This window comes from Sciurus carolinensis, chromosome 17 (assembly GCF_902686445.1).
Source record: "Sciurus carolinensis chromosome 17, mSciCar1.2, whole genome shotgun sequence".
Lineage (NCBI taxonomy): Eukaryota > Metazoa > Chordata > Mammalia > Rodentia > Sciuridae > Sciurus > Sciurus carolinensis.
The window spans coordinates 21267901-21292291 of record NC_062229.1 but is presented as its reverse complement, the minus strand read 5'-3'; the positions used below and the strand labels follow the sequence as shown (position 1 = coordinate 21292291).

Below are 24391 nucleotides of genomic sequence, written 5' to 3'. Positions count from 1 at the left end.
CCGCCCAATTGATTAATTAAGGTTCTGTTTTGCATACAAATCCCAAAGTATTTAATTGTAGCTCAGCAGCACAGCACTTTCCTAGCATGCGTGAGGATTTGTGTTCCATCCCTAGCACCACACACACACACACACACACACACACACACACACACACAAATCCTATTTATTAAAGGGTCAAATAAGCCAGGAGGGACTGCATAAACTGAAACTTGATGGTCTAAGAATTTACCAGGAAAAGAAGAAGGTGGAAGATAGTCTGCCTGTGCAAGGGCTTAGAGACTTTGAAAAGCTCTAGAGTTGTGGGGCCTCTAACAGGTTAATATGGCTGGAGCAGAGGTTGAGGGAGTTCGGTTCCCCTGGGAACTCCCAAATAAGAGAATTGCAATTTCCTTCCCCACCACCTTTGTCTTTTCTTCCCCAGGGACACAGAGCCAAGAAGAGTCAAACTCTAGGCTTTGCACAATTTAAACCAAACACAGATGGAAGGAAAGGGTATTTCAGACCAAAGACAAAAGACCCCAGAGTGTATGAAAGTTGAGAACCCAAGAACCTTCTGCTGTTCACAGAGGAGGTCATTGTGACTAGAGCATGCAGTGTGCAGGGAGTGGGCAGCAGGAGCCTTGAATGCCAGGCTGAGAAGCTTGAAATGTCTATCAAGAGCAATGGGGAGCCATGGAGGGTGTGTGAGCTGGGAGGGGAACAGTGACATCTTTGTCTCAAGCCTGGGTGGGGAAGAGCATGGAGTCAGAGAGCGTATGGAGAGAATGGAGCTGGCGTCCTGGCAGGAGGGGAGAGGCCAGGTCTGTGCTTATAGATGGAGTCAGAAGGCGGCCCGTTAAGGGAGGGTGCAGGAAAATGGGCAGGATGTGGAGACCATGTAGGCTCTGGGGAATGCAGCATTTGCAGAGGAGAAACAGGAGACGGCAGAGGAAGCAGAGTTGGAAGGGCCAGAGAAGTAGTAGGGAAAGGCGTGGGTTATGATTCAGCTTTCCAATAATGTTGCCTGGCCACGTGCAAATTTGCTGTTAAAACCTCAAGATAACCAGGTGCAGTGTGCAGTGGCACACGCCTGTAACCCCAGCGGCTTGAAGGCTGAGGTAGGAGGTTCGCAGGTTTGAGGCCAGCCTCAGTCACTTAGTAATTCCCTGTCTCAAAAGAAAATCAAAAGGGCTGGGATATAACTCAGTGGTAGAGCACCCCTGGGATCAATCCCCAATACTGGAACAACAAACAAACAAACAACCAGGAAACCAGGACAGGTTGGGGGGTGGCTCAGTGGTAGAGTACTTGCCTACCCAGCACCGACAAACAAAAAGCCCACCATGACATTGTGAGAAAAATACTGTAATGACTCCATCTTAAAGATAAGGAAGGGCTGGGGAGATAGCTCAGGCGGTAGAGTGCTTGCCTTGCAAGCACAAGGCCCCGGGTTCGATCCCCAGCACCCCCCCAAAAAAGATAAGGAAACTGAGGCTCAAGGTCAGGGGTCGTCACTTGCTCAAGGTTACCCAACCAAGATCTGTCTGTGCCTGATGAGGGAGGACAGTAACCCCACCCTGAAGGGACAGCCAGAGAAGCTCACAGGGGAGTCACATGGAAAGCATCCACTCTGGGGGCAGGAGGGAGACTCGGGTTCTTGAGAAATAAAACCCGAGACTTGGAGATGGAGGGGCTGCGGGTCAGAGCCCGAGATGGGGGGGGTCTGGCATCTTGGGAGCTAGACACATGTGTCCCCACCCCCCCCCCCAACCCCTGGAGCTGGAGGAAACCACTGCTCTCCAGGAGGAAACAGTACAATAACAAGTCACATGACCAGGCTGAGGGGGCTTCCTGTTTCCCGGCCCCTCCCAGGCCAGCCTTGGCCCAAGCAGCCAGTGGCCAGAGTGACCCCAGGGCTGAAACCCAGGGCTCGGACCAAGGTGCTCTCAGAAGAACAGAGAGAGAGGGGCTGAGAGGGCCGAGCCACAGCGTTAGGAGGGCCCTGGGAAAGAAAGGGGGCTCGTGGGGTTCCCATCCCACGCTGGACACAGTGAAAGATAAAAGCGTCAGGGGAGAAGAGAACATCCGGCAGTGAGCTGCCCACCCAGGGAGGCATCCAAACGTGCCAGGCCAACATTGGCAGCTCCAGATCCCTTCCAGAGGGAGCAAGGGTGCAGCCATTCGCTCAGCATGACCAAGGCGAGCTGAGAGCAGGCTGTGCTTTTAGGGGACAAGGAAGGCAGAAGATCCAAAGGCCGTCGCTTTCTGGGCAGCAATGAGTGCCCGGGCCACACGGCCCCGAAGCCGGCGAGGCAGGCACCCTCCACCGGTGAGTGTCCCCCGTCCCACCACACCCTGCTCCATGCAACCCTATGACCCAGTCCTGCTTGGCTCACAGCTGGACCCCGGGGGTCCTTGCAGGGTGAACTGGACCCCGTGGCTGAGAGTTCAGAGGAGGCTGAAGCAGCCAGCGTGACCAAGCCCAACCCTGAACCCCCTCAGGAGAGCTTCGGGCCAGAGCCTCTGGGCCTCGTGGTGGAGGTCAGTGGCCAGGGCCCCGGGAGCAGGTAAGCCCTCTTGGTCTGTGTCCTGCACTGCACTCAGGGTGCGTCTTTGCCACCCCCACACCTGCCTTTGCCCCTCCCCTGCCCAAGCGCCGGCCATGGCTCCCCATTCCCTCCTTAGCCTGGTTCAAGGCCCCGCATAATGTAGCCCTGGCCTTGACGCATAGTCCCTGTGTCCCACGCACCGAGACGACCCCACTCCCAGACCTGCCTCTCCGACCCAGGAAGAGACTTTCTGCGCAGACACCCCTGACCTTGCAAACGCTAGAGCTCATTCTTCACGCTGCTGCCCAGCCCCGGGTCCCCTCCTGACCCCTGTCCAGTCTCCTGGCTGCACTTCCTGCCTCCCAGCGTCATGCTGGCTTGCCAGCCCCAGAACACAGCTCCTGACAAGGACACTGAAGTGAAGTCCCCTGCTGAACAGAAGGTGGCTCAGATGGGGTTGGTTTTCACAGGACTACTGAGGATGCTGAGGAGGACTCGGGTGGGGGACTGGCCTCTGCCCTGGAGGGACCCCAGGAGACTGCAGTGGAAAGCCACCAGGCCCCAGGGACAGCCCCACTGGACAGAAAGACTGTCCCCACTGGGACTGGGGCCCCCGATGTGTTCCAGACCCTCCAGCATGCTCTGAGCTCCCTGGAGGCAGCCGCTGCTGCCTGGCGCCACCGACCCCCAGGTTGTCCTGGGCCAGCGGGGGCAGAGGGCAGAACGGAGAGGGCCCCGGAGCCCCGCAGGGGGCAGGAAGGCGCAGGAGGTTGCTGCCAGCAGGAGGCAGCCCGACTGGCTGAGAGGAACACCTGGTTAAGGCTGGCTCTGGGCAGCCGCGAGGATGAGCTGGTCCGCACGCAGGCCTCCCTACGGGCCATCCAGGCTGAGAAGGAGGCGCTGCAAAGAGAGGTAAGCGGGTGGCCCGAGTCCCACCTCCCAGGGCTCCCTGTGTCTGAGGGAGGAGACCCAGGCCAAACTGGTTCATTCAGTTAATCAACAAATCTGTGTACAACACTGCCTGCTGAGCCCAGTGACAGCAGGTCCCTGTGATCTTAGACAAGAGGGTCAGGGAGGCCCACCTGAAGGAAAACCAGAAGGAGGGCAGGGAGGAGCAGTTTAAGAATCTGTAGGAAGAACACACATTCCAGGCAGAGGGAACAGCCGTGCAAAGGCCCTGAGGTAGAAGCATGACTGACGTGTTCAAGGAACAGTGAGGATGCCAGTGTGACTGGAGCAAACAAGAAGGCATGTGAGGGAGACAAGCACAGGGAGATGACAGGGGTAGACTGTGCAGGGACTAGTGGGCTGTGGGGAAGACTCCAGCTTTTGTGCTGAGGTGGGAGTCACAGACTTCTGAGCAGAGTCTGGTGTGCCCTGAAGCACTGTTCACGGGCGCCCTCTGGAGGGTGTGGGAGGAACAGTCAATGGAGGTGAGGGCAGAATCCTGCCGTTCAGGAGGTGGCTTCCACCGTCCAGGTGCTTCCACCGTCCAGGTACTCCATGCTGAAAATTATGGAGGTGGCAAGAAGTGGGCAGATTCTGGGTGATGTTGAAAACAGAGCTGAGGCTCAGCACAGTAGCCCACACCCAACACCCCAGCAACTTGGGAGGCTGAGGCAGGAGGATCACAAGTTGAAGGCCACCTCAGCAATTTAGTGAGACTCTCAGCAACTTAGTCTCAAAATAAAAAATAAGAAGTGCTGGGAATGTGGCTCAGTGGTTAAGCACCCCTAGGTTCAATCCCCAGTTCAAAAAAAAAAAAAAAAGAAAGAAAGAAAGAAAGAAAACAGAGCTAATGTGGGTGTGAGACCTAGAGAGAGAGGTCAAGGACAATGCCAGGGTTTGGCGTCTGAGAGACTGAAAGAGAAGGGCAGGGAGGCAGACAGAGGGGCAGGAGAGAACAGGAGCTGTTTTGGTATTGACAAACGCAAGTTGCACACTTGGGGAGAGCTACTAGGAGACAGCAAGGGGACAGCTAAACAATTGTCCCTCAGTGTCCTCAGGGGATTGGTTCCAGGACCCACTTTGGATACCAAAATCTGCAGAGGCTCAAGTCTTTATATAAAATGCTGCAGTATTTGTATACACATCCTCCTGTAGACTTTAAATCATCTCTAGGTGTCTCACAATACCCCATGCTGTGGAAACAGTTGCTACAATGTTTTGTTTAGGGAATAAGGACAAAGAAGAATCTGTACATGGTCAGAACAGATGCCATTTTTTCCAAACCTTTTTAGTCCATGGTTGGTTGAATGTGTGGACACACGGATATAAGGGGTGACTGTATTTCCTAGTTCAGAGTTCACAGGAGACATTTGGGCATCTTTAGCACATGGAAGCCATTTAAAGCCAAGTGGCTGAGCAAGATGGTAGAGAAAAGTTCTCATCTCCAGCCGGTAGGAAGATAAGGCTGCGGAAGTTCAGCTCGGGAAGTGGGATCCACGGTCCTGGGGGTGTAGCTCAGTGGTTGAGGGTATGTTTACATGTGGGAGGTCCTGGGCTCTGTCCCTAGAACTGCACACCACCACTGCCACCACCCACAAAAAGTGAAATTCTCTTCACTGGGTTCAGTGGCATATGCCTGGAGTCTCAGCCACTTGGGAGCCTGGGGCAGGAGGACCTCCTGAGCCCAGGAGTTTGATAACACTTCAATAAATAAAAAAGTGGGATCACTTTTCCTCCAAAGTGGGGCCCATTTCCCTTCTGGGAAAGATACATCATGCGTAATGAAGGACATGCACAAGGTCATGTAGTGAGGGCTTCAGTGGGGTGACTAGAGGGGCTTGTGCCTTCCAGCTTGACTCTTGCCCCTGACTAGGAACAGGCCTTGGGGATGACTGGCAGGCAATTAGAGCCCCCAGCCTGATATTCCCCAATCACCCCCCAGGTCCAAGAGCTACAAGATTCCATCATGAGGCTGGAGTCCTCCCCGCCTCCCTCCCGCAGCCAAATGGGTGGTCCAGGCAGCGATTCCAGCAGCTCTGGGGCAGATGGGGAGCCCTGGGGCACTCAAGTGAGTATGAGAAATGCAAACCGCTGGTCCTGATAGACTTAGCATTTAGGAGGATGAGCTTCATTCCTAGTCATGCAATCCAATCACTTGTGGGGTTGGAAAAGATCTAAAATCATGATCCTGGGCTCTTGAAGATCACCAGATCAATCAATTGACTTCCTCTTGGCAGGACTCCTCCCTGGCTCACCCCCTACTCCAGCGCCTCCAGAGTGATTCCAGCACCCACATTCTGGGGTCTCTTTCCATGCAGCAGCCCCTTGCTCCTGAGACACACATCATGGAGGCCCGGTTGGAGCAGCTCCGGGGGTAAGAGCCACAAATGCTGAGCTTTTAAGGGCACTGGCACCCCTCCCCCGCCCCACAGTTGGGTTACAATTCTGGGAGTCTGAAGCTACAACAGGGGGAAGGAGGGTGGAAATCAGGCCCCGGCTATCACCAGTGGCCTCTCATTTCCCTTCTTTCCCACCTTGGAGGCAGGAACATCGAGAAGCTGAAATGCTTCAACCGTCTGCTGTTGGCTGTGCTCCAAGGGCACAAGGGCCGCTGTGAGAGTCTCAGCATGCAACTGGGCCAGCGGGAGGCTGAGGCCACAGCACTGCGTCTGGCCCTGCAGTACAGGTTGGTGCACCCTGCCAGTGGCCAGTTCTGGGGAGGGAATGGTTTGTCCAAGGATGGGCCACCTGCCCAGGAACTAGGACGACTGCCGGAGAGCATATTCCCCAGCCATGAAAATTAACTTACAGCAATTGAAGTCTGAGGGGCGCTAAGGGAAATAGCACGCTTCCAGAAGAGAGGGCAGGGACAAGACATGAGGGGATTAGGAGCAAGGAGGGACTCACACCTACCCAGCAAGATGGGGCTTGGTGTCCAGAAGCACTCAGAACCAGTGTCCCACAGTGAGGACTGTGAGGAAGTGTACGGGGTCCTGCTTGCTCTGCGCGAGGCTGACTCAGGAACAGGCAATGAAGCTTCCAAGAGTGACCTGCAGGTGGCTGAGAAGGAAGCATGGAGACTGCTGGCACAAAAGGAGGCCGCCATGGATGGAGGGACACCACAGCCCAGGTACCCTGGGAGCCCTGGGAACTGTGCTGGTCAGTGAGTGAGGTCCTGATGAGGGAATGAGACTCCTGGAGCTGCCATGGGTTTGGGCTTGATGTTGCTGTGTGCCCAGCAAGGCTGCCATTAAACTCTACATGGTTGGTTGACATGAGATCTAACTGGAATTTCCTGTTACGTAACAAGGGTGGCATGGTGGTTGGCAGCCATTGGGGTTGGCAAGGGGCCAACGGGGATGGTACAAAAATGGGTGACAGTGACCACTGATTAGAACTGGCATGATAGTGCTTAATGGAGTCGACCTGATGTTTGGTGGTACTCACCAGGGTTGTTATGATGCTGCCAAGCAGGGTTGGCAAGCTGTATGATGGTGCCCATGGGGTTGGCCATGATGGTGTCTACCATGTTGACATGAGATGGCGCCATTGGGTTGGTGCGATGGAATCTTCCATATTGACATGAGCAAATGGTGCCCGTTAGGTCGTCCTGATGATGTCCGCCATGTTGTCTTGACAGAAGTTGATTCCCCCTAGAGTGCACATTATGGTGCTTACTGTGTTGGTATGAAGCAGGGCCTGGCACGGATGGCACAGATCCATCATGGTCCATGAGATGGAAGACGAGGGAACTTACAAGTTTGTCCTGAGGTCAGCACAACCTTGCTCGTCAGTGTTAACACAGGACTCTCGCCTGTTTCCTATAGCCCTGAGGGCAGCAGTGTAGACAGACCCACACCACAAGAAGTGGCAACCCGGCTCCAAGGCTATGTCCAGCATCTCCGGGAACGCCGTGCTCTGGTGAAGGTGCCCCCAGAGCCTGGCCCCACCTCAGCACCTTTGCCCACAGTGCCCCATGCAGAAGCCATGGTGCAGGCTGTTCTGGAGACCCAGCCTGGCCCTGCCCTGCCCCGGCTGGAGAAGATGCAGATCCAACAGGACCTGTTGACCACAAGGGTACAAATGGACTGAGGTCACCATGTCTGTCTTTCCTGGAGGGACAAAAGCATTTCTGAGACTGAGAGGGTCGTGGTCGGGGGACCAGGTGTAAGGGAGAGTTCCACTGGGCTGAGGGCAGGATTCCTGGAGGAAGGAGAACTGGAGTTGAGGTGTGGAGGGATGATTAGGAGTTTGTCCTTTGGGATTCAGATGCTCATGAGACTCTGAATCTGACTTCCCAAAATTTTGTTCTTGGGAAGAGATGGGGGTGGGGAATGAGCTGGGGTTTGTAGCCTGGCAGGAAAGATCTGAGGTTCTGGTTCAGGGAGGTAGGGTGCTTGCCTAGCATGCGTGAGGCCCTGGATTCCATTTCCAGCATTGAAAGAAAAAGTTTCTGGAATCAGAGAAATTCCAGAAACTTCCACTGAGCTGCTGCTTGACGAAGAAATGCCATTTGCACAATTTTTTTTTTTCGTACCAGGGATTGAACCTGGCACTCTACCACCGAGCCACATCCCCAGTCTTTTTTACTATTTATTATGAGACAGGGTCTCTCTGAGTTGCCCAGACTGGTTTTGAACTGACGATCCTCCTGCCTCAGCCTCCCAAGTTGCTGGGATTTCAGGCGTGCACCATGGTGCCTAGCCGTAGCCATTGCTTTTAAAGGAGGGAGGTGTTTCCTGTCCTGGGGGCCCGGTTTCCCCAGCGGTGGACTCTAGAGGCACTAATTCTCAGTCCCTCCGCGGTCCTTCAGGAGACCCTTGCTGAACTGATGCTGCGGTTGCAGCTGGTCCGGCGTGAGAAGCGCGGCCTGGAGCTGCGGGACGCTGCGCTCCGAGCCCAGGGCCCTGCCCACGTACTGCTGCTGGAGCAGCTGCAGTGGGAGCGAGCACAGTTCGGCGCCGGAGGAGTGGACAGCAGTGGCGGCGACAGCAGCGCAGGCGGGAGCAGCGGGGACGAGGAGGAATGGGCGCAGGTGAGCGGCCCTGGTAGGGTGGCACACTGCTACCTACGCACGGTCCAGGGCAGTCGCGGCCCTCTTGAGCTCCACCCTCCATTTCTGCGCAAAGAAGCCAGGTGAATGGTTAAGTTCATGTCGAACTGTTCCCTGCACTTGGCGGTCTCTTTCCTTGAGCGTTTCCAGCCAGGACCCGCAGTGGCTGTGAGCTGGGTCTCTCCCCTCTCCCCCAGGGGGTTGGGGGTGTTCCACTCAAACCCATACCCACTCCTTCCCACCCCAAGCCTGCCAAATTCCTCCTGTCCTACCCCCACAGCCCCAGCTGGTGCCTTATCCCCTTCCAACTTTGGATTCCTGCCCCCTCCCTCACACCTTCCCCTTCTTTCCCTTCCTGTTTGCTTCTGTCTGTCCTTTACTCAGGGCACCTAACCACTGAGCCATATCCCCAGCCCTATTTTGTCTTTAATTTAGAGACAGGATCTCAGGGAGTTGCCTAAGGCCTTGGCGAATTGCTGAGGCTGGCTTTGAACTAGGGATCCTCCTGCCTCAGCCTCTTGAACCGCTGAGATTATGGGCATGTGCCACCATGCCCAGCTAACTGGCCTTTAAACAACTTTTTTATTAGTGGTTTTTGTTTTGTTTTGTTTTGTTTTAGACAGGAGGGTCTTGCTATGTTGCCCAGGCTGGTCTCAAATTCCTGGGCACAAGAGATCTTCCTGCCTCAGCCTCCCAAGTAGCTGGGACTCCATCACATCCAGCTCAGGGCAGCTTCGGAAGGCAGCCTTTGAATCATCTCCCCTGTCTCCAAGACTCCGCACAGGCTGGGCGCCTACCAGGAACTCCACCTCCCTCTTTGTGTAGAAAAAGTCCTCGACCTTCTGTAGCTCTGAGCTCAGAGATCACCTCCTCCAGGCAGTCCTCCTGGACTGTCTTCCCATAAGACCCCACTATTTGTTTCCCTTTTCAGAGAGTAGTTTTACCCATGTTGGGGTTATCCCATCAGACTGAGGGCAAGGGCTGTGGTGGACACCATCTGGTCAGCTTCAATGTCCACCTTGGGCTAAGCACACACTAGGGGCCTAGGCTAATGTCACTTCCCTTCCTTTTACTTCTTTTAGGGCCCTCCTGCTGTTCCCGGTGGCTCTAGTGGCATTGATGGAGGCCAACTGGGCAGAATGTGGGACCCAGAGAAGTTAACCAAGGAACTGGAGGCGTCACTCACCAGGTGTGTGCCTGGGGCCTGGACGGGGGATGTGTGCAGGGAGGCATAGACCTGTGTACAGGTGTGTTTCTGTGGAAGCACCACTGTCTGTGGGCGAGAGGGCACAGGGAGGCAGGACTGTGTGGCCATGAGCGGCCTCTCTCCTGGCCACGGTGTTAGGGCCCTGGACCTGCGGGAGCAGATGCGATCTCTTCGAGAGCAGCTGGAACGGGTGGCTCAGAAGGGGCGAGCCGGACGGGCGCAGAGCGCTGAGCTCAACAGCGATTTATGCAAGGCTCACAGGTGGGCTCTGTCGGCCATCACCCACTTGGTAATCTTACAAGCGTCCCTGTTCCCCCCTGGCCTCATTTTTCCCTGTAAGAAAGGCAACAAGCTCAGGTCACCCCACACCTCCCCGAAGCCCGCTGAGCCACACCAGGGCCCCAACAAGACCCAGTCTCGCAGAGCGCCATCTGGGAACCGCCTGGGTGCAGCGAGGGGCTCTTTCCCAGCTCAGCCATCCACCCCCTGCAGTGCCCTGGTCCTGGCCTTCCGAGGAGCCCACCGGAAGCAGGAAGAGCAATGCCGGAAGCTGGAACAGCAGATGGAGCTGATGGAAGCCCGGCAGGCGGAGGAGCTAGCAGCGCTGGAAGCTGCGGCAAGAGCCCTGGGGGATCGCGGTCCTCCCTGCCCAGCCCCTCAGCTGGGGGAGACCTTTCTGTAGGCCCTCAACCAGGCCTGTCATAAAGCGTCTGGAGTGACATCGTCATGTGGGTGACTGTGTTTGGGGCTCGTTCAGCGTGACAGGGCTGGTGTACGTGGATGTTGAAGGAGGGGCCTGATAAGGGGTGACTGGCATTTGAAAGACCCAGCGTCTTTGCCCTGCACCAGGTGGGGGGGGGGAGTTTGGCATATCATTGAGGTCAAGCCAGAAGTGACATGGGCTATAGGGACAGGGACCTCCAGACTGGGGCAATTTGGGTTCCGTGAGGTCTCATAGGCATAGCTGAAATTCCACCAGTCCTCTTGATCCAGAAGTCCAGGGAAGGTCCGTGGGAGGAGCACACACCTTCCCCTGCCCGTCCCTTCCAAGGGAATGAATGCCAGACCCCAGAAGGGAGACGGAGGCCAGAACAGGTCGTTCAGGGTGGGAACATTAGTGCCTGCTCGAAGCTGGAGGTGAGGAACCCGGGAATCAGAGATGGCTTTGGAAATTGCATTTAAAGATCATGGAAGCCCGGTGGGGTGGCACACACCTGGAATCAGCAGCCCCTTGGGAGGCTGAGGCAGGAGGATTCAAGTTCAAAGGCAGCCTCAGGACTGGGTGTTGTAGCTCAGTGTGAGCACCAATCCTCGACACCACATAAAAATAAATAAATGTATTGTGTCCATCTACAACTAAAAACAAATAAAAGTCAGCCTCAGCAACAGCAAGGCGCTAAGCAACTCAGCAAAACCCTGTCTCTAAATAAAATACAAAAAAGGGCTGGGGATGTGGCTCAGTGGTCACGTGCCCCTGAGTTCAGTTCCTGGTACCAAAAAAAAAAAAAAAATTAAATAAATAATAGAATAAGGACATGGAGCTAAGGAAAGGGGGGTATTGGATGGGGGCAGTCACCGCGAAGGCAAAAGCCTGAGACTTGCTCCGCCTTGGGCTTTGCGGGTAGGAGGAACTTTGACCTTCTCCCGTGGGGGTTGGGAGCTGTGAGGTGCTTCTGCTAGATTAATAGCAGGCAGCTGGTTAGCATGTCATTTGCATAGACCACACCTCTGTCCCTCCACCACAGAGGGGCTGGGTTGGGAAAGGGGCTGAAAAAGGACCCAATCGCGCTGGGATTAGCGGCCAGCTGTCCCTCCTGGGCGGTAGCTGAAACCCAAGATGAGGATTAGGAAGGTTTGGTTTACAGCCTTGCGGAGGGAGGGCCGGGCGGGAGCAGCAGGCCGCACCTGTGCAGGTGTGTGCCAGGCGCGCCCGGCCAGGGCAAGGCCACGGGTCAGCGCGTCAGTGGCTGGCCTTCTCGACCTGAGAGCAGAGCCGGAAGAGAGGGAAACACGGTCTCTTCCCGCGAGCGCTGGGGCTGGTGACCTCCGGTCCCGCTCTCGCTCTGGACCCAGGTGGCTTTGAAGAAAGCAGGGAAACTGAGGCGGTCACCTTGCCCGTGGGAGTAGCAGAGGCACTGGCTTCCCTCCCTCCTGTCCTTCCTTTCCAGGAGCCCAGGAGTGCTCTTTGCTCCTAGTGCCACCAGGTTGACGAGGGGAGGGGGGACGAGGAAGCCAAGGTCACCTGTAGGAGGGGGCGGGGCAGGCTCCCAGGCTGCCCGAGCAGTGTCTAGCCGTTCCCACGGGCGCCCCCCGCGACAGATGGGCCCAGGCCCCTTTGTCCCCTGTCCGCGGCCGCCGCAAGGTCAAATGTCACCGCGGGGCCGCGGGCAGGGGTCAGGGGAGGCGGTGCCGAGCCTCAGCCCATTCCCAGTCGGGCCCCAGGGGCGCGGGGGAGGAAGGGCTACTAGTAGAGGGCGGGTGGGCAGCCCGGTGGTTGGACGTATCCAAGGTCCTGGGATCGGGGCGGCGGGAAGAGGCAGCCCTGCCTCCGGTGGTCTCCACCCAGCCCAGCCCCTCTTTTCTGTCCTTCTCTGCCAGATTCCACTCCCCCTCCCTTGTCAGCCCCTCTTCCCAAGCATTCTCTCGCTTCTAAGTCCACCTTTTTGATCTCTCCTATGAGACCCCCACACCCCATGCCCCCCACCCAAGGATGCTAGCAGATCCCATCCAGGGGACCCCGATCCTTGTCCCAATAGCCAGCTAGTACCTGGGGTTCCCATGAAGCTCTAGAACCAAAGTGTCATTTGCTCCCCACCCGGGGCTACCTCCCCCGCAGGACTATGAGCAGAACCCCACTCGAGTCAGACCTACGGGAAGTCTTCCTTGCATTCTCTGTTTAAGTTCTTTTCCATCTCACACCCAGCCAGACCCTTCCTGGGTGGTCCAGAGGCCCAGGGGTGGGTGTGACGCTGGCTATGGCTGAACCTCAGTTTCCCTTTAAGTGTGGTACAGCCCTCAGCATCTCCCCCAGCCCTGAGCCTCTTGCTGGGAGGGCAGGGATAAGATCAGATGGGGGCAGAGGGCACTGCTGTCCTGTCTGTGGCCCTCAAAGGCTCAGTCACATGTCCTGGTGTCCAGTTCTGGGTCCAGGGCTAGGCGGGAGGACAGGCTGGTGGCTGAATCTTTGGGACTCATGGGTGAAAGGTCACCTGAGGAAGAACTTCTCCAGTCGGTTAAACGTTAACAGGCCTAGAGCCCGAGTCTCAGGCATCCCCTGCTCCCAAGTCCAGTGTTGCATGCAAAGGGTGCTTAGTAAGTGCTGGTGGAAGCAGGGAGTCTGATAGAGAAGGCAGCAGCTGGGCGGCTCCAGGGATCCTGGAGACATCTGTAATTCGGCCGGCTAGTCTCCGGGCCAAGCCCTTCTGTAAAGCACAGGAGGAAAGGAAATGAAGTGGGGAAAGGGACAGGCCCTGGTCGGTATTCCTGCGACCTCCAGCCGGTGGAGGGCTGCAGGGTGCCCTGCCCCCAGAGGCCTAAAATTCCGGAGAGAGGACCCCCTGACCTCGCTACCCGCTACCAGGCCAACCAGACCCAGACCACATCATCCCTTCTCCCTGGAGACTCTGGGCACCAGGTGTTCACGCAAGCAGTGAAAGGGTGGAGTGGGGGTCGGACGTGGCGACTTTCTGGAAGAGGAAGCAAACACAATCCATCCTGCAACTGTGCAAAGAAATGCCCCAGGGTGTGTGTGTGTGTGTGTGTGTGTGTGTGTGTGCGCGCCCGCGTTGCGCAGGGGCGTGCCCCCGGGTGCAAAAGTCCCCGATTATTGCTTCTGCTCGGAATGCGTGGGGCGGGGGGCTTCCGAGGGGTGCCTCGAGGGTATTTGAGTGACATAACGTCCAAGACCGGAGGTGGAGGGAAGAGCCCTGGACAGACATATTGGCGACGATAGAGGAAGGGCAGAGGGCAGTCGCCGCTCAGGCCCCCGCGGCGGCCCTGCAGGGGTTAAGGCTGGAGCGCTGGAGGGCGGGGGCCTGGGGAGGGGTGGGGGAGGGTCAGGCCCAGCGGCCCCGCGCTCCGCCCCCGTCCCTCCCGCCGGCCCCGGCGCCGGGCGCCGCGCGCGGCCACCCATGCCCTTATAAGGGCGGCCGTCGCCGGGGCAACGAGCGCCCGCCCCCAGCCCGCGGCGCGCGCCCCTGCCCCCGCCCCCGCCCCCCGCCCGCCCCGCGGATGGAACGTTGTGTGTCAAACCGGCCGCAGCGCGAGGCCGGCGCGCGGGGTCGGCGGCGGCGGCGGCGAGAGCGAGGCTCGGGCCCAGGCGCAGGCCCAGGCCGGGCGGGCGCGGCCGCAGCGGGGGCGGCAGCTCGGGAGGCGGCGACCCGCGGCCCTGCAGGCCCCGAGCGGCCGCGGCGGGCACCTGGGGGCCCTGGGGACCCAGGGGGCGCGGCGACTGGCCCCGGCGCGCGCCCGCCGCCCCTCCCCCTCGCCACGGGCGGCCGCGCAACTTGCGGCCAAACTTTCCCCCCGGCCTCCCGCGCTCCGATGGCGACCCGCTAAGTTGGCCGCAGACCCAGGCCGAGCGGCGGCCAGGCCAGAGGGCGCCCCCTGCGCAGCCCGGGCCGGGTCATGGCCCGCGCGCCCCTGCCGGGGCCCCAGGGCGGCGGGGCGCGAGACCTCGGGGCCCCCGGCCCACGCCTCTAGCGCGCCCCCGCCGGCCCCGCGCACGCGTGGGAAAGTTGGCCTGGAACCGGCCCGACCAGTTCCGCCCGGGCGCGCGGACCGGCCGCAGGAAGTTGCTGCAAAACTTTTTTGGGGGGTGCAGCCGGTGCCCCCCGCGCGCCGGGGCCGGATGCGCGCCGGGTAGGGCCCTTCGGGCCAAGAGGAGTGCCCGAAAGGAAGAACGAGGAGGGGGCGCCCCGGCCCCGCTGCCCTGGGGCTATGGCCATGGTGACCGGCGGCTGGGGCGGCCCGGGCGGCGACACGAACGGCGTGGACAAGGCGGGCGGCTACCCGCGCGCGGCCGAAGAAGACTCGGCCTCGCCCCCCGGCGCCGCCAGCGACGCGGAGCCTGGCGATGAGGAACGGCCGGGGCTGCAGGTGGACTGTGTGGTGTGCGGGGACAAGTCGAGCGGCAAGCATTACGGTGTCTTCACCTGCGAGGGCTGCAAGAGCTTTTTCAAGCGGAGCATCCGCCGCAACCTCAGCTACACCTGCCGGTGAGCCCCCCATCGGCGCACCGCCGCTGGGCACCCAGCCCCGGCCTGGGGCGGGCCTCTGACCTGCTCGGTCACCTTGGGCCTGGTGCTGACCTTCCCTGCGCCTCCACTCCCCCTTGGAGCTAGGGGCACAGCCCCCCTCCCGCCATTCCATTCCTGGGGTTGCGTATACAGTTGGCGTTGCATCCATGCAGGTCCCCCCCCATCAGGTGGGCCCTCGCGGCTTCTGCCTCGGCTACCCGCTCCTCGTCTCTCCGCTTCCTCCGGGGAGGGGTCATGGACGCGCGGGGAGGGGTTGGGGGTGCTGTCAGGAGTGGGACCCTAACCCCAGGCCACCCCCTTCTCTTGGGGATTCGGCGCGCTGCGCAGCCCGCGGGAATCGAACGTGGAACTTGGACCGTGAGCTCGCAGCGTCCAGGGGCCATTGTCTGCGGCCGCGCGGATCGATACGGCGCGCCCTTGGGGTCAAATATCACTTCCAAAGTCGCCCGGGCTACCGCGGCAGCTGGAAGGAGGCTGGGATGGCTCAGGGTGGTCTCTTTCACATGAGGGGCTCTGCTGTGGAAGGGGAGCTGGGCCTGCCTGTCAGCGGGGCACCTCCTGGTCTCTCTCTGGGCTCTGGGTCACCGGAAACCACCACTGGAGGGCCGGCAGGGCCACCGGAATTGACCGCACCCCCCACGCGCACACCAAGGGTTGAGTGCAGACCTGGGGATCCTGGACAGTCCTGTGAAGTTTGGGGCGACTGAGAGGAGATGGAAGTGAAATGCTTCCAAGGAGCAGCCCTGGGTGGTCCCAGACCCTCGGGCAGGGCGTGGCCTGCCAGCTATTCCTGTTGATACTGGGGATGGAGGGTCTGCTGGAAAGGGGGTTAGTGTCCCGCCTGGGGAGGGTGAATATCCTTTCCTTCAGCGAAGCCCTTGCCTACACCCCCAGGAACATCATGGTCTCTGTAGGAGTAGAATGGACAGTCCCATTTCCCTGATGCACAAAACGGGTCCAAGGACATCCCGCTACCTGCCCTGGGTCCCACATGGAGGGTGTCTGATCCTGTTGGGCTCAGCAAGGGGAACTGTGGGGCCAGGAAGGGAGGGGGCTGAGTTGGAGTCGTTGCGTCCCCAGCAAGGGCTGCTGACCAAGGGCTGGCAGAGGCAGCGTGTGGGGACCCAGACCACCAGGGCTGGAATTTGGCCCCAGGTCCCTGGTGAGAGCCTGCTTGGGGTGGTTGGGGCAGGTGGGAGGGGGACTGGCCTGCTCCCTCCTCCAGTGCTAACTGGGCCACCAGACTTTGGCCTCATTCTTGCTGCTGGAATAAATGCCTATACTCTGGTCGGGTCTTCAGGGAGCGCAGAGGAGGGGCTCAGGCAGTTTCAGGGTCCCAGGGTAGGGTTGGGGTGCACCAAGAGGGGGCATTGTTTGGGGCTGGCATGTTCTTCAGAACCTGAGATGTGTGGCCCAGGGGGGTCACTGTCCCTCTCTGGGCCTCCAGTTCATTAAGCAGACAGCCTGCATGGTTTCATGCCCTCCCCTAGTGAGACCCCAGCCTGAGCCTTGCCTTCAGCGAGCTCTCAGGCTGGAGGGGACACCGATGCCCCAAGCCTATTGGGTCTGCGCTTCTAGGGAGGGAGCCCGGGGCTTTGCCTGGGGGTCAGGGAAGGCTGCCTGGAGGAGGGTCCTAGGAGGTGGCCTTTTGAGCATGAAGGGTGTGGCCGGCAGGAGAGGGCGCTCCTGAGGGGTGCCCAGGTGAATGCTCAGGGGCAGATTGGGGAGCTGGGCCCTGGAGGAGGTCGAGCCAAATGGATCTGAAATGCTAGGTTGAAGGCGACGGGAGCGTGGAGGGGGTGTGAACAGGGGAGGTCCCGGTGCAGCGTGCACATCTGTAGTCCCAGCTACTCCAGAGGCTGAGGCAGGAGGATGGCTTGAGCTCAGGAGTTCTGGACCAGCCTGGGCAACGTAGCAAGATGTCATTTCCAAAACAGAAAGAAAGAAAAATAGGACTAGAGGCCAAAGGCCAAAAGCCAGAGAGGAGGCTGCATTGGGCCGTGTGTTTGGGCAAAGCATATACTCTTTAGGTGAGATAACAGGAAGGACTTACTATTTCTTTATCTGGGGAGACAGATCTGTCCAAATTCTATAACTGGGAAAGTTGAGGCCAAAGGCTCAGGGCCTCATCTGATGTCAGGTGGCCCTGGTAGGCCCCCTGCCCTTGGGCCCCAGGCCTGGCCCGTTCCGGCCGGCTGCCCTGGATCCTCCCCCTGCAGTCTGCTGGGGCTTTGTTCGGGTTCTGCCTGAGTTCCCTCTGCCCTAGTGGGGCCTCTTGCTGGGCTCAGTGGCTGCGCCTCGGGGCCTCTGCCCTGCCGGCCCTGCCTCTGAGCTCCCTGACCCGGTCTGGACCTGCACACTCACCCCAGGCCCAGAGCATCCCACACAGGCTGGGGAGGCCGCCAGGTGTGGCTGGGCCGGGTGTCGCAGCTGGGTGTGCACCGTGCCTTTAAGAGTGCGGAGTCTGATTCATTCTGTGTCGGGGTGCCCCGGTCCATGCTGAGACGGGGAGCACGGGGCCAAGGGAGAGCTTTCTGGGGACACGTGAAGACAAGGGCCTGAACTTCTCCTCTGGGGCTGCACCTGATGGGGGCCACCCGTCCTGCTCCTGGAAGCAGCAGGGGCCACCGGGCCACTCGGCTTAGGGCTCGGGTGGTCTCAGAGGACGGGGTGGCAGTGGGCCCTCAGGGGGACCAGGCACTCTGCGGCTGGCTCCTCCTCAGCGCAGGCCTTCAGCAGGCAGTGTGACGGGTCCCCTGTGATGTGACCCCAGAGACAACTGGCATTTGGCCTGGCCTCTGGCGTCTTAGCTCACAAAACCCAGCTCCCTGACTATGTCCCTTCTGTCCCCTCATAGTGACCCTTGGGACAGTGACTGCCTCGTAGCCTGACGCTGACCCAATACAACGAAACCATTTAGTTCTCCACACTTTTGCTTTCACTGTGCCCTTTCCCTCCAAGCACTCCATTCACCTGAGAGCTCCTATTTATCCTTCAAAACCCAATCCATGTGCCCCTCTTGTGCTGATCTGCTTTCCCACCGACGGGGTTCGCCCATCAACACCGCCAACTGCCCTTTCCTATTTGGAAACCTGCAGTGCCGACCCCTGCCCTCCTTTGGGGACCCCCAGTCCACGGAGCACCTGCCGGTGTCTCCCTGGAGTAGCTCCCAGAGGCGGCCCAGAGGGTGGTTCAGCGAGGTGGAGGTGTGTGTCACAGGGAGCCTCGGCTTCTGTGTGTCCCTAGGTCCAACCGTGACTGCCAAATCGACCAGCATCATCGGAACCAGTGCCAGTACTGCCGCCTCAAGAAGTGCTTCCGGGTGGGCATGAGGAAGGAGGGTGAGTGGCGCGGGCCTGGGAGGGCGGCAGACGCCCGGCCCTGGGGTCGGTGCGCGGGGGCCTGGGGCGCCTGCTGACCTCGTTACCACCGATCCTGATCCCCTGGGCTGAGCCGCCTGGGCTGCAGGAATCCAATTATGATGCATGGCCGCCTGCAGCAGAGCCCAGGGCGTGGCTGGGCCCTCGCGGGGCTCTCTCAGCCCTCTCAGGCTCCCCTGGCCTCGGAGGCAGTTCCCCAGCCTGACTCCTTGGTGACCTCCCTGTCCCTTCTGCACAGGCCCATGTTTGTATTTGACTGGCCCCCTCCCCCCACTGCGCACACCGTGTGTTTGCCCAAGGCAGGAACTGGGCCAGATTGAGGCAAAAGGTGGCCTGTCCTTTCTTCTGACCTCAGGCCCTGGGAGCCAGAGGGAGGTCCAACCTCCTGTCTCTGCCCAGGGGATCTGGGTGGATGGACACACGGCTGGGCCTGAGATTCTGTGGCCTTTGGAATTCAAGTGGAACCCAGAGGTATCTGCAAGGAGCCCTGAGTCTTGAGGGCGGAATTCAGTCTGTTGACCAGATCCCCTGTGCTGGGTTATGGCTAGGCTGGCAGTTTATCCTAGCGTATAACCTGAGTGTCACCTGCTTAAAGTTGGTTTCTTCTTGCTGGGCCTCTATGGGAGAAGCTAGGAAGGCCACTCAGAGTCTTTCCTTAAAATTGTTCACGGCTGGATGTGGTGGTGCACACCTGTAATCCTAGCTACTTGGAGGCTGAGGCAGGAGGATTGCAAGTTAGAGGCCAGTCTGGACAACCGAATGAGTCCCTGTCTCAAAATACAATTAAAAGACAGCTGGAGATGTAGCTCAGGGGTAGAGCACCCTGGGTTTAATCTCCAGCACTGCAGACAAACCCCAAAATCAAAAAACAAAACCAACCCACACAATAAGGAAACAACTTTTATTACTCCTTTTGATCCCTTTAAGTTTTAAGGTGACTCCCTTGTCCCTGTCCTTCTTCCCCAACCTGGATTTTGCCTCTGCTTGTCCATTTGATCTAAAATCCTGATATACTTCAAATCAGGACCTTGGATCTCCAGTCTCAGGGGTGACCACCACTCACAATCATGATCAGAACTTGTGCTTCGAGCACGGTCCTGCCTCAGTACCCTTGCATGGGCTGTTCCCTCTGCCCACAGTGCTCTTCCTCCACATATCTGCTTGGCTTCCCCCTTCACCTCCTTCAGGGTTTCCTCAAACATGACTTCCTCAGAGAAACCCTCCTGATTACCACCCCTGCCACCCCCACCGGGCTCCATCAGAATGTCGTCCCCTCAGGGCAGGGCTCTTGATCTTTCTTGTTCACTGATATGTCCCTAGCACCGAGTCCAGGGTCTGGCGTACAGTAGGTGCTCAATAAATTATTTTTGATTCAACTTATCATCCATTCCGCCCTTCCTGTAATGCTAGTTGTATGGATTCTCAGTGAACTCAGTGACAGGGTCATCGTCATCATGGCTATTTTATAGCTGAGGAAACACAGAGCAGGTGGGTGAGGACAGGATCTGAGGGCAAGAGAGTTTTGGTTGGGATCTGAGTCCCCACAGTCTGGGCTGAGTGAGGAGCAAGAAGCTGGGGATGGGGTTTTGAGGAAGAGGGGACATCAGGTGCAAAGGCCCTGAGGCAGGAACGTGACTGGTGAAGGAGGGTTGGTGAGAGTGGGGTTTATATCCCACTGAGCAAAGGGGGAGAAGCCCCTTGGGAGAGGGTACCACTTGTGGGCCCTTTCCAGCTGTACCCTTTTCACAAGTGACTCAGACTCAAAAATGACTGACAGCGCTCCAGCTCATGCCTCTGCTTCTCTGGGGCCCCTGGTTCCTGCCCATGGCCCCTCCTCCACTGGCTCCATGCTGAGTTGACCCGGAGTTCACAGGGTGTGCCAGCTCACGAGAGCTCACTAACTGGCCTCAGCCTGGCACCTGGCCCCGTCTGCCCTTGCACCCACCCACCCAGCACGGCCCGGCAGCGCTGGGGCCACCCTCAGCCTCTTTGTGCCTCAGTTTCCCTCCTCCTACTCATTTGGTCCTTGGGGACAAGGACCCCAGTGGAGCCTCCTCCCTTATGGGAAAGGCTCCTGGAGACAAGATATTATTTACCAGGGCCTGTTGCCGACTGGACGCTGGTCCCAGCTAGACCCAAACACGGGCTCTGGCCCCAGGGGCCCCTGGCGAAGGCGGAGAGACGGTGGGTCTGCGCACCAGAGACCTGGGGCTGGCGGAGTATCGGCCACTCGCTTTGGGAACTCAGCTGGCCAGGGTCCCGCGTCCTCCTTGGTTCCATCCTCAGCTCTTAGGACCCAACGACTGGCAGCTGGGGATGTGATCCACAGATTAGCCTGGAAGGCCACCGGGCAGAGCTCACGTAGTCCAGGGAGAAGGGGTCATCTGGAAGGCAGTTGTCCCATCGCACCCCCTGAAGCTGGCGGGGGTGAGGTTGGGGTCCTGAGGAAGGCTGAGCTGGGGCCTTGGAGGAGAGGGGCGGAGTGACCCGCTGCCCGCTTTTGTCTCCCTCCCTCTTCCTGCTTCCCTCCGGCCTCGCCCCCCCCCCACGTCCCCCACGTCCCCACCCATCCTCACCGCCCCTCACGCCTGCCTCTCCTGCCCCCCTCCCCGCAGCGGTGCAGCGCGGCCGCATCCCGCACTCGCTGCCGGGCGCCGTGGCCGCCGCCTCGGGCAGCCCCCCGGGCTCGGCGCTGGCGGCGGCGGGCGGAGACCTGTTCCCGGGCCAGCCGGTGTCGGAGCTGATCGCGCAGCTGCTGCGCGCCGAGCCCTACCCCGCGGCGGCCGGGCGCTTCGGCGCGGGCGGCGGTGCGGCGGGCGCGGTGCTGGGCATCGACAACGTGTGCGAGCTGGCGGCGCGGCTGCTCTTCAGCACCGTGGAGTGGGCGCGCCACGCGCCCTTCTTCCCCGAGCTGCCGGTGGCCGACCAGGTGGCGCTGCTGCGCCTCAGCTGGAGCGAGCTGTTCGTGCTGAACGCGGCGCAGGCGGCGCTGCCCCTGCACACGGCACCGCTGCTGGCCGCCGCGGGTCTGCACGCCGCGCCCATGGCCGCCGAGCGCGCTGTGGCCTTCATGGACCAGGTGCGCGCCTTCCAGGAGCAGGTGGACAAGCTGGGCCGCCTGCAGGTGGACTCCGCGGAGTACGGCTGCCTCAAGGCCATCGCGCTCTTCACGCCGGGTGAGGACCCTGCGGCGCGGCGGGGCGGGACCTCGACCTCGCCCCTAGGGACCCGGGCCAGGCCCCGCCCCCAGGAGCACCCCACACCCCCTCCCCAGAGCTGGGGCCCTGCCGGTGTAGCGCTGCTGGGGCGGTGCAGGGAGCGGCTGCAGGACATCCCACCGCCGGTCTCAAAGACTCCGCAAGGACTTGGGACCCCGACCCAAGAGACCCAGTGACTCGGCTGCCCACGGCCGGGCCCCGGGGTTCCCACGGTCCCAACCTCGTCCCCTCATCAGAGCACCGGGAGCAGGGAGAGGAGGAGCGGGGGAGAGGTCCCTGACGCCGGGCTCGGGCTCGGGCTCTGTGGCCGCCTCTCTTCCGGATTCCGGACTCGCTCACCCCTGACTCGGGGGCCCCTGGGTGGCCAGCCTGCTGGGGGCCGGAGCTGCGCTGGTGGGGCGTGGGGGTGGGGCTTGGCGGCCCCGTGGGGGCGGAGCAAGGTCCTTGGTGCCCATCCTGCAGCCGCAAACCTAACCACGTTCCGGCAACTCCCTGCGCGGATGCTGCGCAGTGGTTTTGATTGTTTTGACCCAGTGGCGGTGGAACCAGGGCCGAGCGCTCTACCTCTGAGCGGCGCCCCGGCTCTTTTTAATTTTGAGACTTACCCGCCCCTCCCCGCAGCTGGGGAAAAAACCCGTGGCTGTGACCTCCTGAGGATAGGGTCTGCCACCGCGCTGCACCTCCAGCCGGGATTCTGTACCTTGGACAAGACTCCCAGTCTGTCCCCTGGCGGTCCCTCAGCCCGCTGGAAGGGTTCAGAGCCCCCCAAATGTTTCCTTGGGGTTGCGAATGCAAGAGCCAGACCCGGCCACTCTGGGTGGTGGCCTACATTTGATAAACCTGGATTTGCCTCCACTTCTTTCCCCAGTAGACTTTTGAGTCCCAACTTCACGGTGCCCTTCTAGAGTGCTACCACTTTCACTGGTACCCCAACATTCACAGCAGGCGGGCTGAGACCCCAGCTGGGCCGCCCTCCTCCCCAACCTAGAGTGGTCAGAACTTGTCTCCCCGCCAGACTTGGGGAGGAGCCGTCACTGCCTGGCTGCACCTCGACGTCATTGATCTCTGGTCCACCTCCACCTCGTGTCCCTTGACGATCAGCACTGCCTTACATGCCCCATTTTATTATTATTTTCTAAAAAATATTTTTAGTTGTCGATGGGCACAACGTTATTTATGTGGTGCTGAGGCTCGAACCCAGGACCTCACGTGCCAGGCAAGCGCTGTACCGCTGAGCCACAACCACAGGACCCTTTTTTTTTTTCTAATTAAAAAAATTTTTTTTTTTTTTTTTTTTTTTTTTTTTTTTTTTTTGTACTGGGGTATTGAACCCGGGGCGCCTCACCGCCGAGCCACATCCCCAGGATTTTGTTTGTTTGTTTTTGGTCGTCGTTTGAGACGGGGTCTGAGTTGCTGACCGGGCATCAGACTTGCTGTGCTCCTGCCCCGGCCCCCAGGCCCATCTCTCGCCTCCAGCGTGGCCCCATCCTTGAACACAGCCCCAGTGGTGCCCCTGAGCAGTCACCCCTGTGGGCCCTGTGCGTGCCCCTGCCTGCCGTCTGACCTTGCCCTCCTGTCCCCCAGACGCCTGTGGCCTCTCGGACCCGGCCCACGTGGAGAGCCTGCAGGAGAAGGCGCAGGTGGCCCTCACGGAGTACGTGCGGGCGCAGTACCCGTCCCAGCCCCAGCGCTTCGGCCGCCTGCTGCTGCGGCTCCCGGCCTTGCGCGCCGTCCCTGCGTCCCTCATCTCCCAGCTGTTCTTCATGCGCCTGGTGGGCAAGACGCCCATCGAGACGCTGATCCGCGACATGCTGCTGTCAGGAAGTACCTTCAACTGGCCCTACTCGGGACAGTGACTGGCGGGGCCCAGTGCACGCTGGCTGGATCTGCAGACCTCAAGGGACTGGATGCCAGGCCAGGGGGACTGGGCAGAGGGCCCTGGCTTCTCTCCTGAGACACCTATTTTTTAAAGACTGTGAAATGTTCGTCCTTCCTGTTTTTTAAATGATCATAAAACCAAAAAGAGACTGATCTTCCAGGGCCAGCAGGTCCCCCTGGGACCCCGCCCAGGGTGGGGCGGGGATGGAGGGTCCACTCCTGGGCCTGCCCTGTCCCTCTACATCTCAAGCATGAACTTGCGGGCGGGTGGGGCAGGCCTCCCGGTGTTGTGGACGAAGGCCTGGCGTCTGGACTGGAGGGGCAGCCACATGTCCCCGGCTGCTCCTCTGGACATGGAGTCCACGTTGGACACTACGTGACAAACACACATGGCCAATAATAAAGCCGTTTCCTACCTGCACAGCCTCCCGCGCCATCTTTTCAAGGAGAGGGTAAAGAGGGTGTCTGCTCCCTACCAGGGGACACCCACCGCCACAGTGAGGCCCCCTGCCAGCTCTGCCATGTGAGCTGGCCAGGGGCTGGGGATTCCAACCCACAGGTGGCTCCAGTTCATGCTCCTGCTCTGGCTTCTCAGGTGAGCTTCCTGAGGTTGGATGTATACACGTCCTGGACCAAACGCCTTTTCTCTGTTAATCATGGTGACTGGGCTCTAGTGTCACTGGGAGAAATACCAGTGGCTAGTCCTAGCACACGATTTCAGCCCAGAATCGGAGCCCTCCATTTCTCTGGCCACAGTAATTGGTTCATGGTGACGTGATTGCAAGCAGGCCAATGAGATTCAATGGCAGCACTTGGAACTGGGAGGATATAATTAAAGCAGTGCAGCTAAGAAAGACCAGTTTCCCAAGATGCTTTTGGAGCACCTGGATCAAGCCATACCTGAAATTATTGGATGTT

General features: G+C 59.5%; 2 protein-coding genes across 3 annotated transcripts; both read left to right on the top strand.

Annotated features, from left to right (window-relative positions):
* The first annotated feature begins 1879 nt into the window (after positions 1–1879).
* Ushbp1 (USH1 protein network component harmonin binding protein 1) lies at positions 1880–10460 on the top strand. Of its 2 annotated transcripts, XM_047531496.1 has the most exons (12): positions 1881–2311; positions 2404–2549; positions 3002–3443; positions 5422–5547; positions 5717–5853; positions 6025–6165; positions 6445–6609; positions 7307–7556; positions 8293–8514; positions 9615–9721; positions 9878–10000; positions 10232–10460. In XM_047531496.1, the coding sequence occupies exons 1-12, from the start codon at positions 2258–2260 to the stop codon at positions 10419–10421; spliced, it is 2103 nt and encodes a 700-aa protein (XP_047387452.1). In that variant the 5' UTR covers positions 1881–2257; the 3' UTR covers positions 10422–10460. The 2 variants fall into 2 exon arrangements, with proteins under 2 accessions (XP_047387453.1, XP_047387452.1); XM_047531497.1 differs by lacking the exon at positions 6445–6609 and having other exon boundaries at positions 1880–2311.
* Positions 10461–14009: 3549 nt separating this feature from the next.
* Positions 14010–23892, top strand: Nr2f6 (nuclear receptor subfamily 2 group F member 6). The gene is made up of 4 exons (XM_047531964.1): positions 14010–14955; positions 18244–18338; positions 20993–21553; positions 23180–23892. The coding sequence occupies exons 1-4, from the start codon at positions 14678–14680 to the stop codon at positions 23449–23451; spliced, it is 1206 nt and encodes a 401-aa protein (XP_047387920.1). The 5' UTR covers positions 14010–14677; the 3' UTR covers positions 23452–23892.
* The last annotated feature ends 499 nt before the right edge of the window (positions 23893–24391 follow it).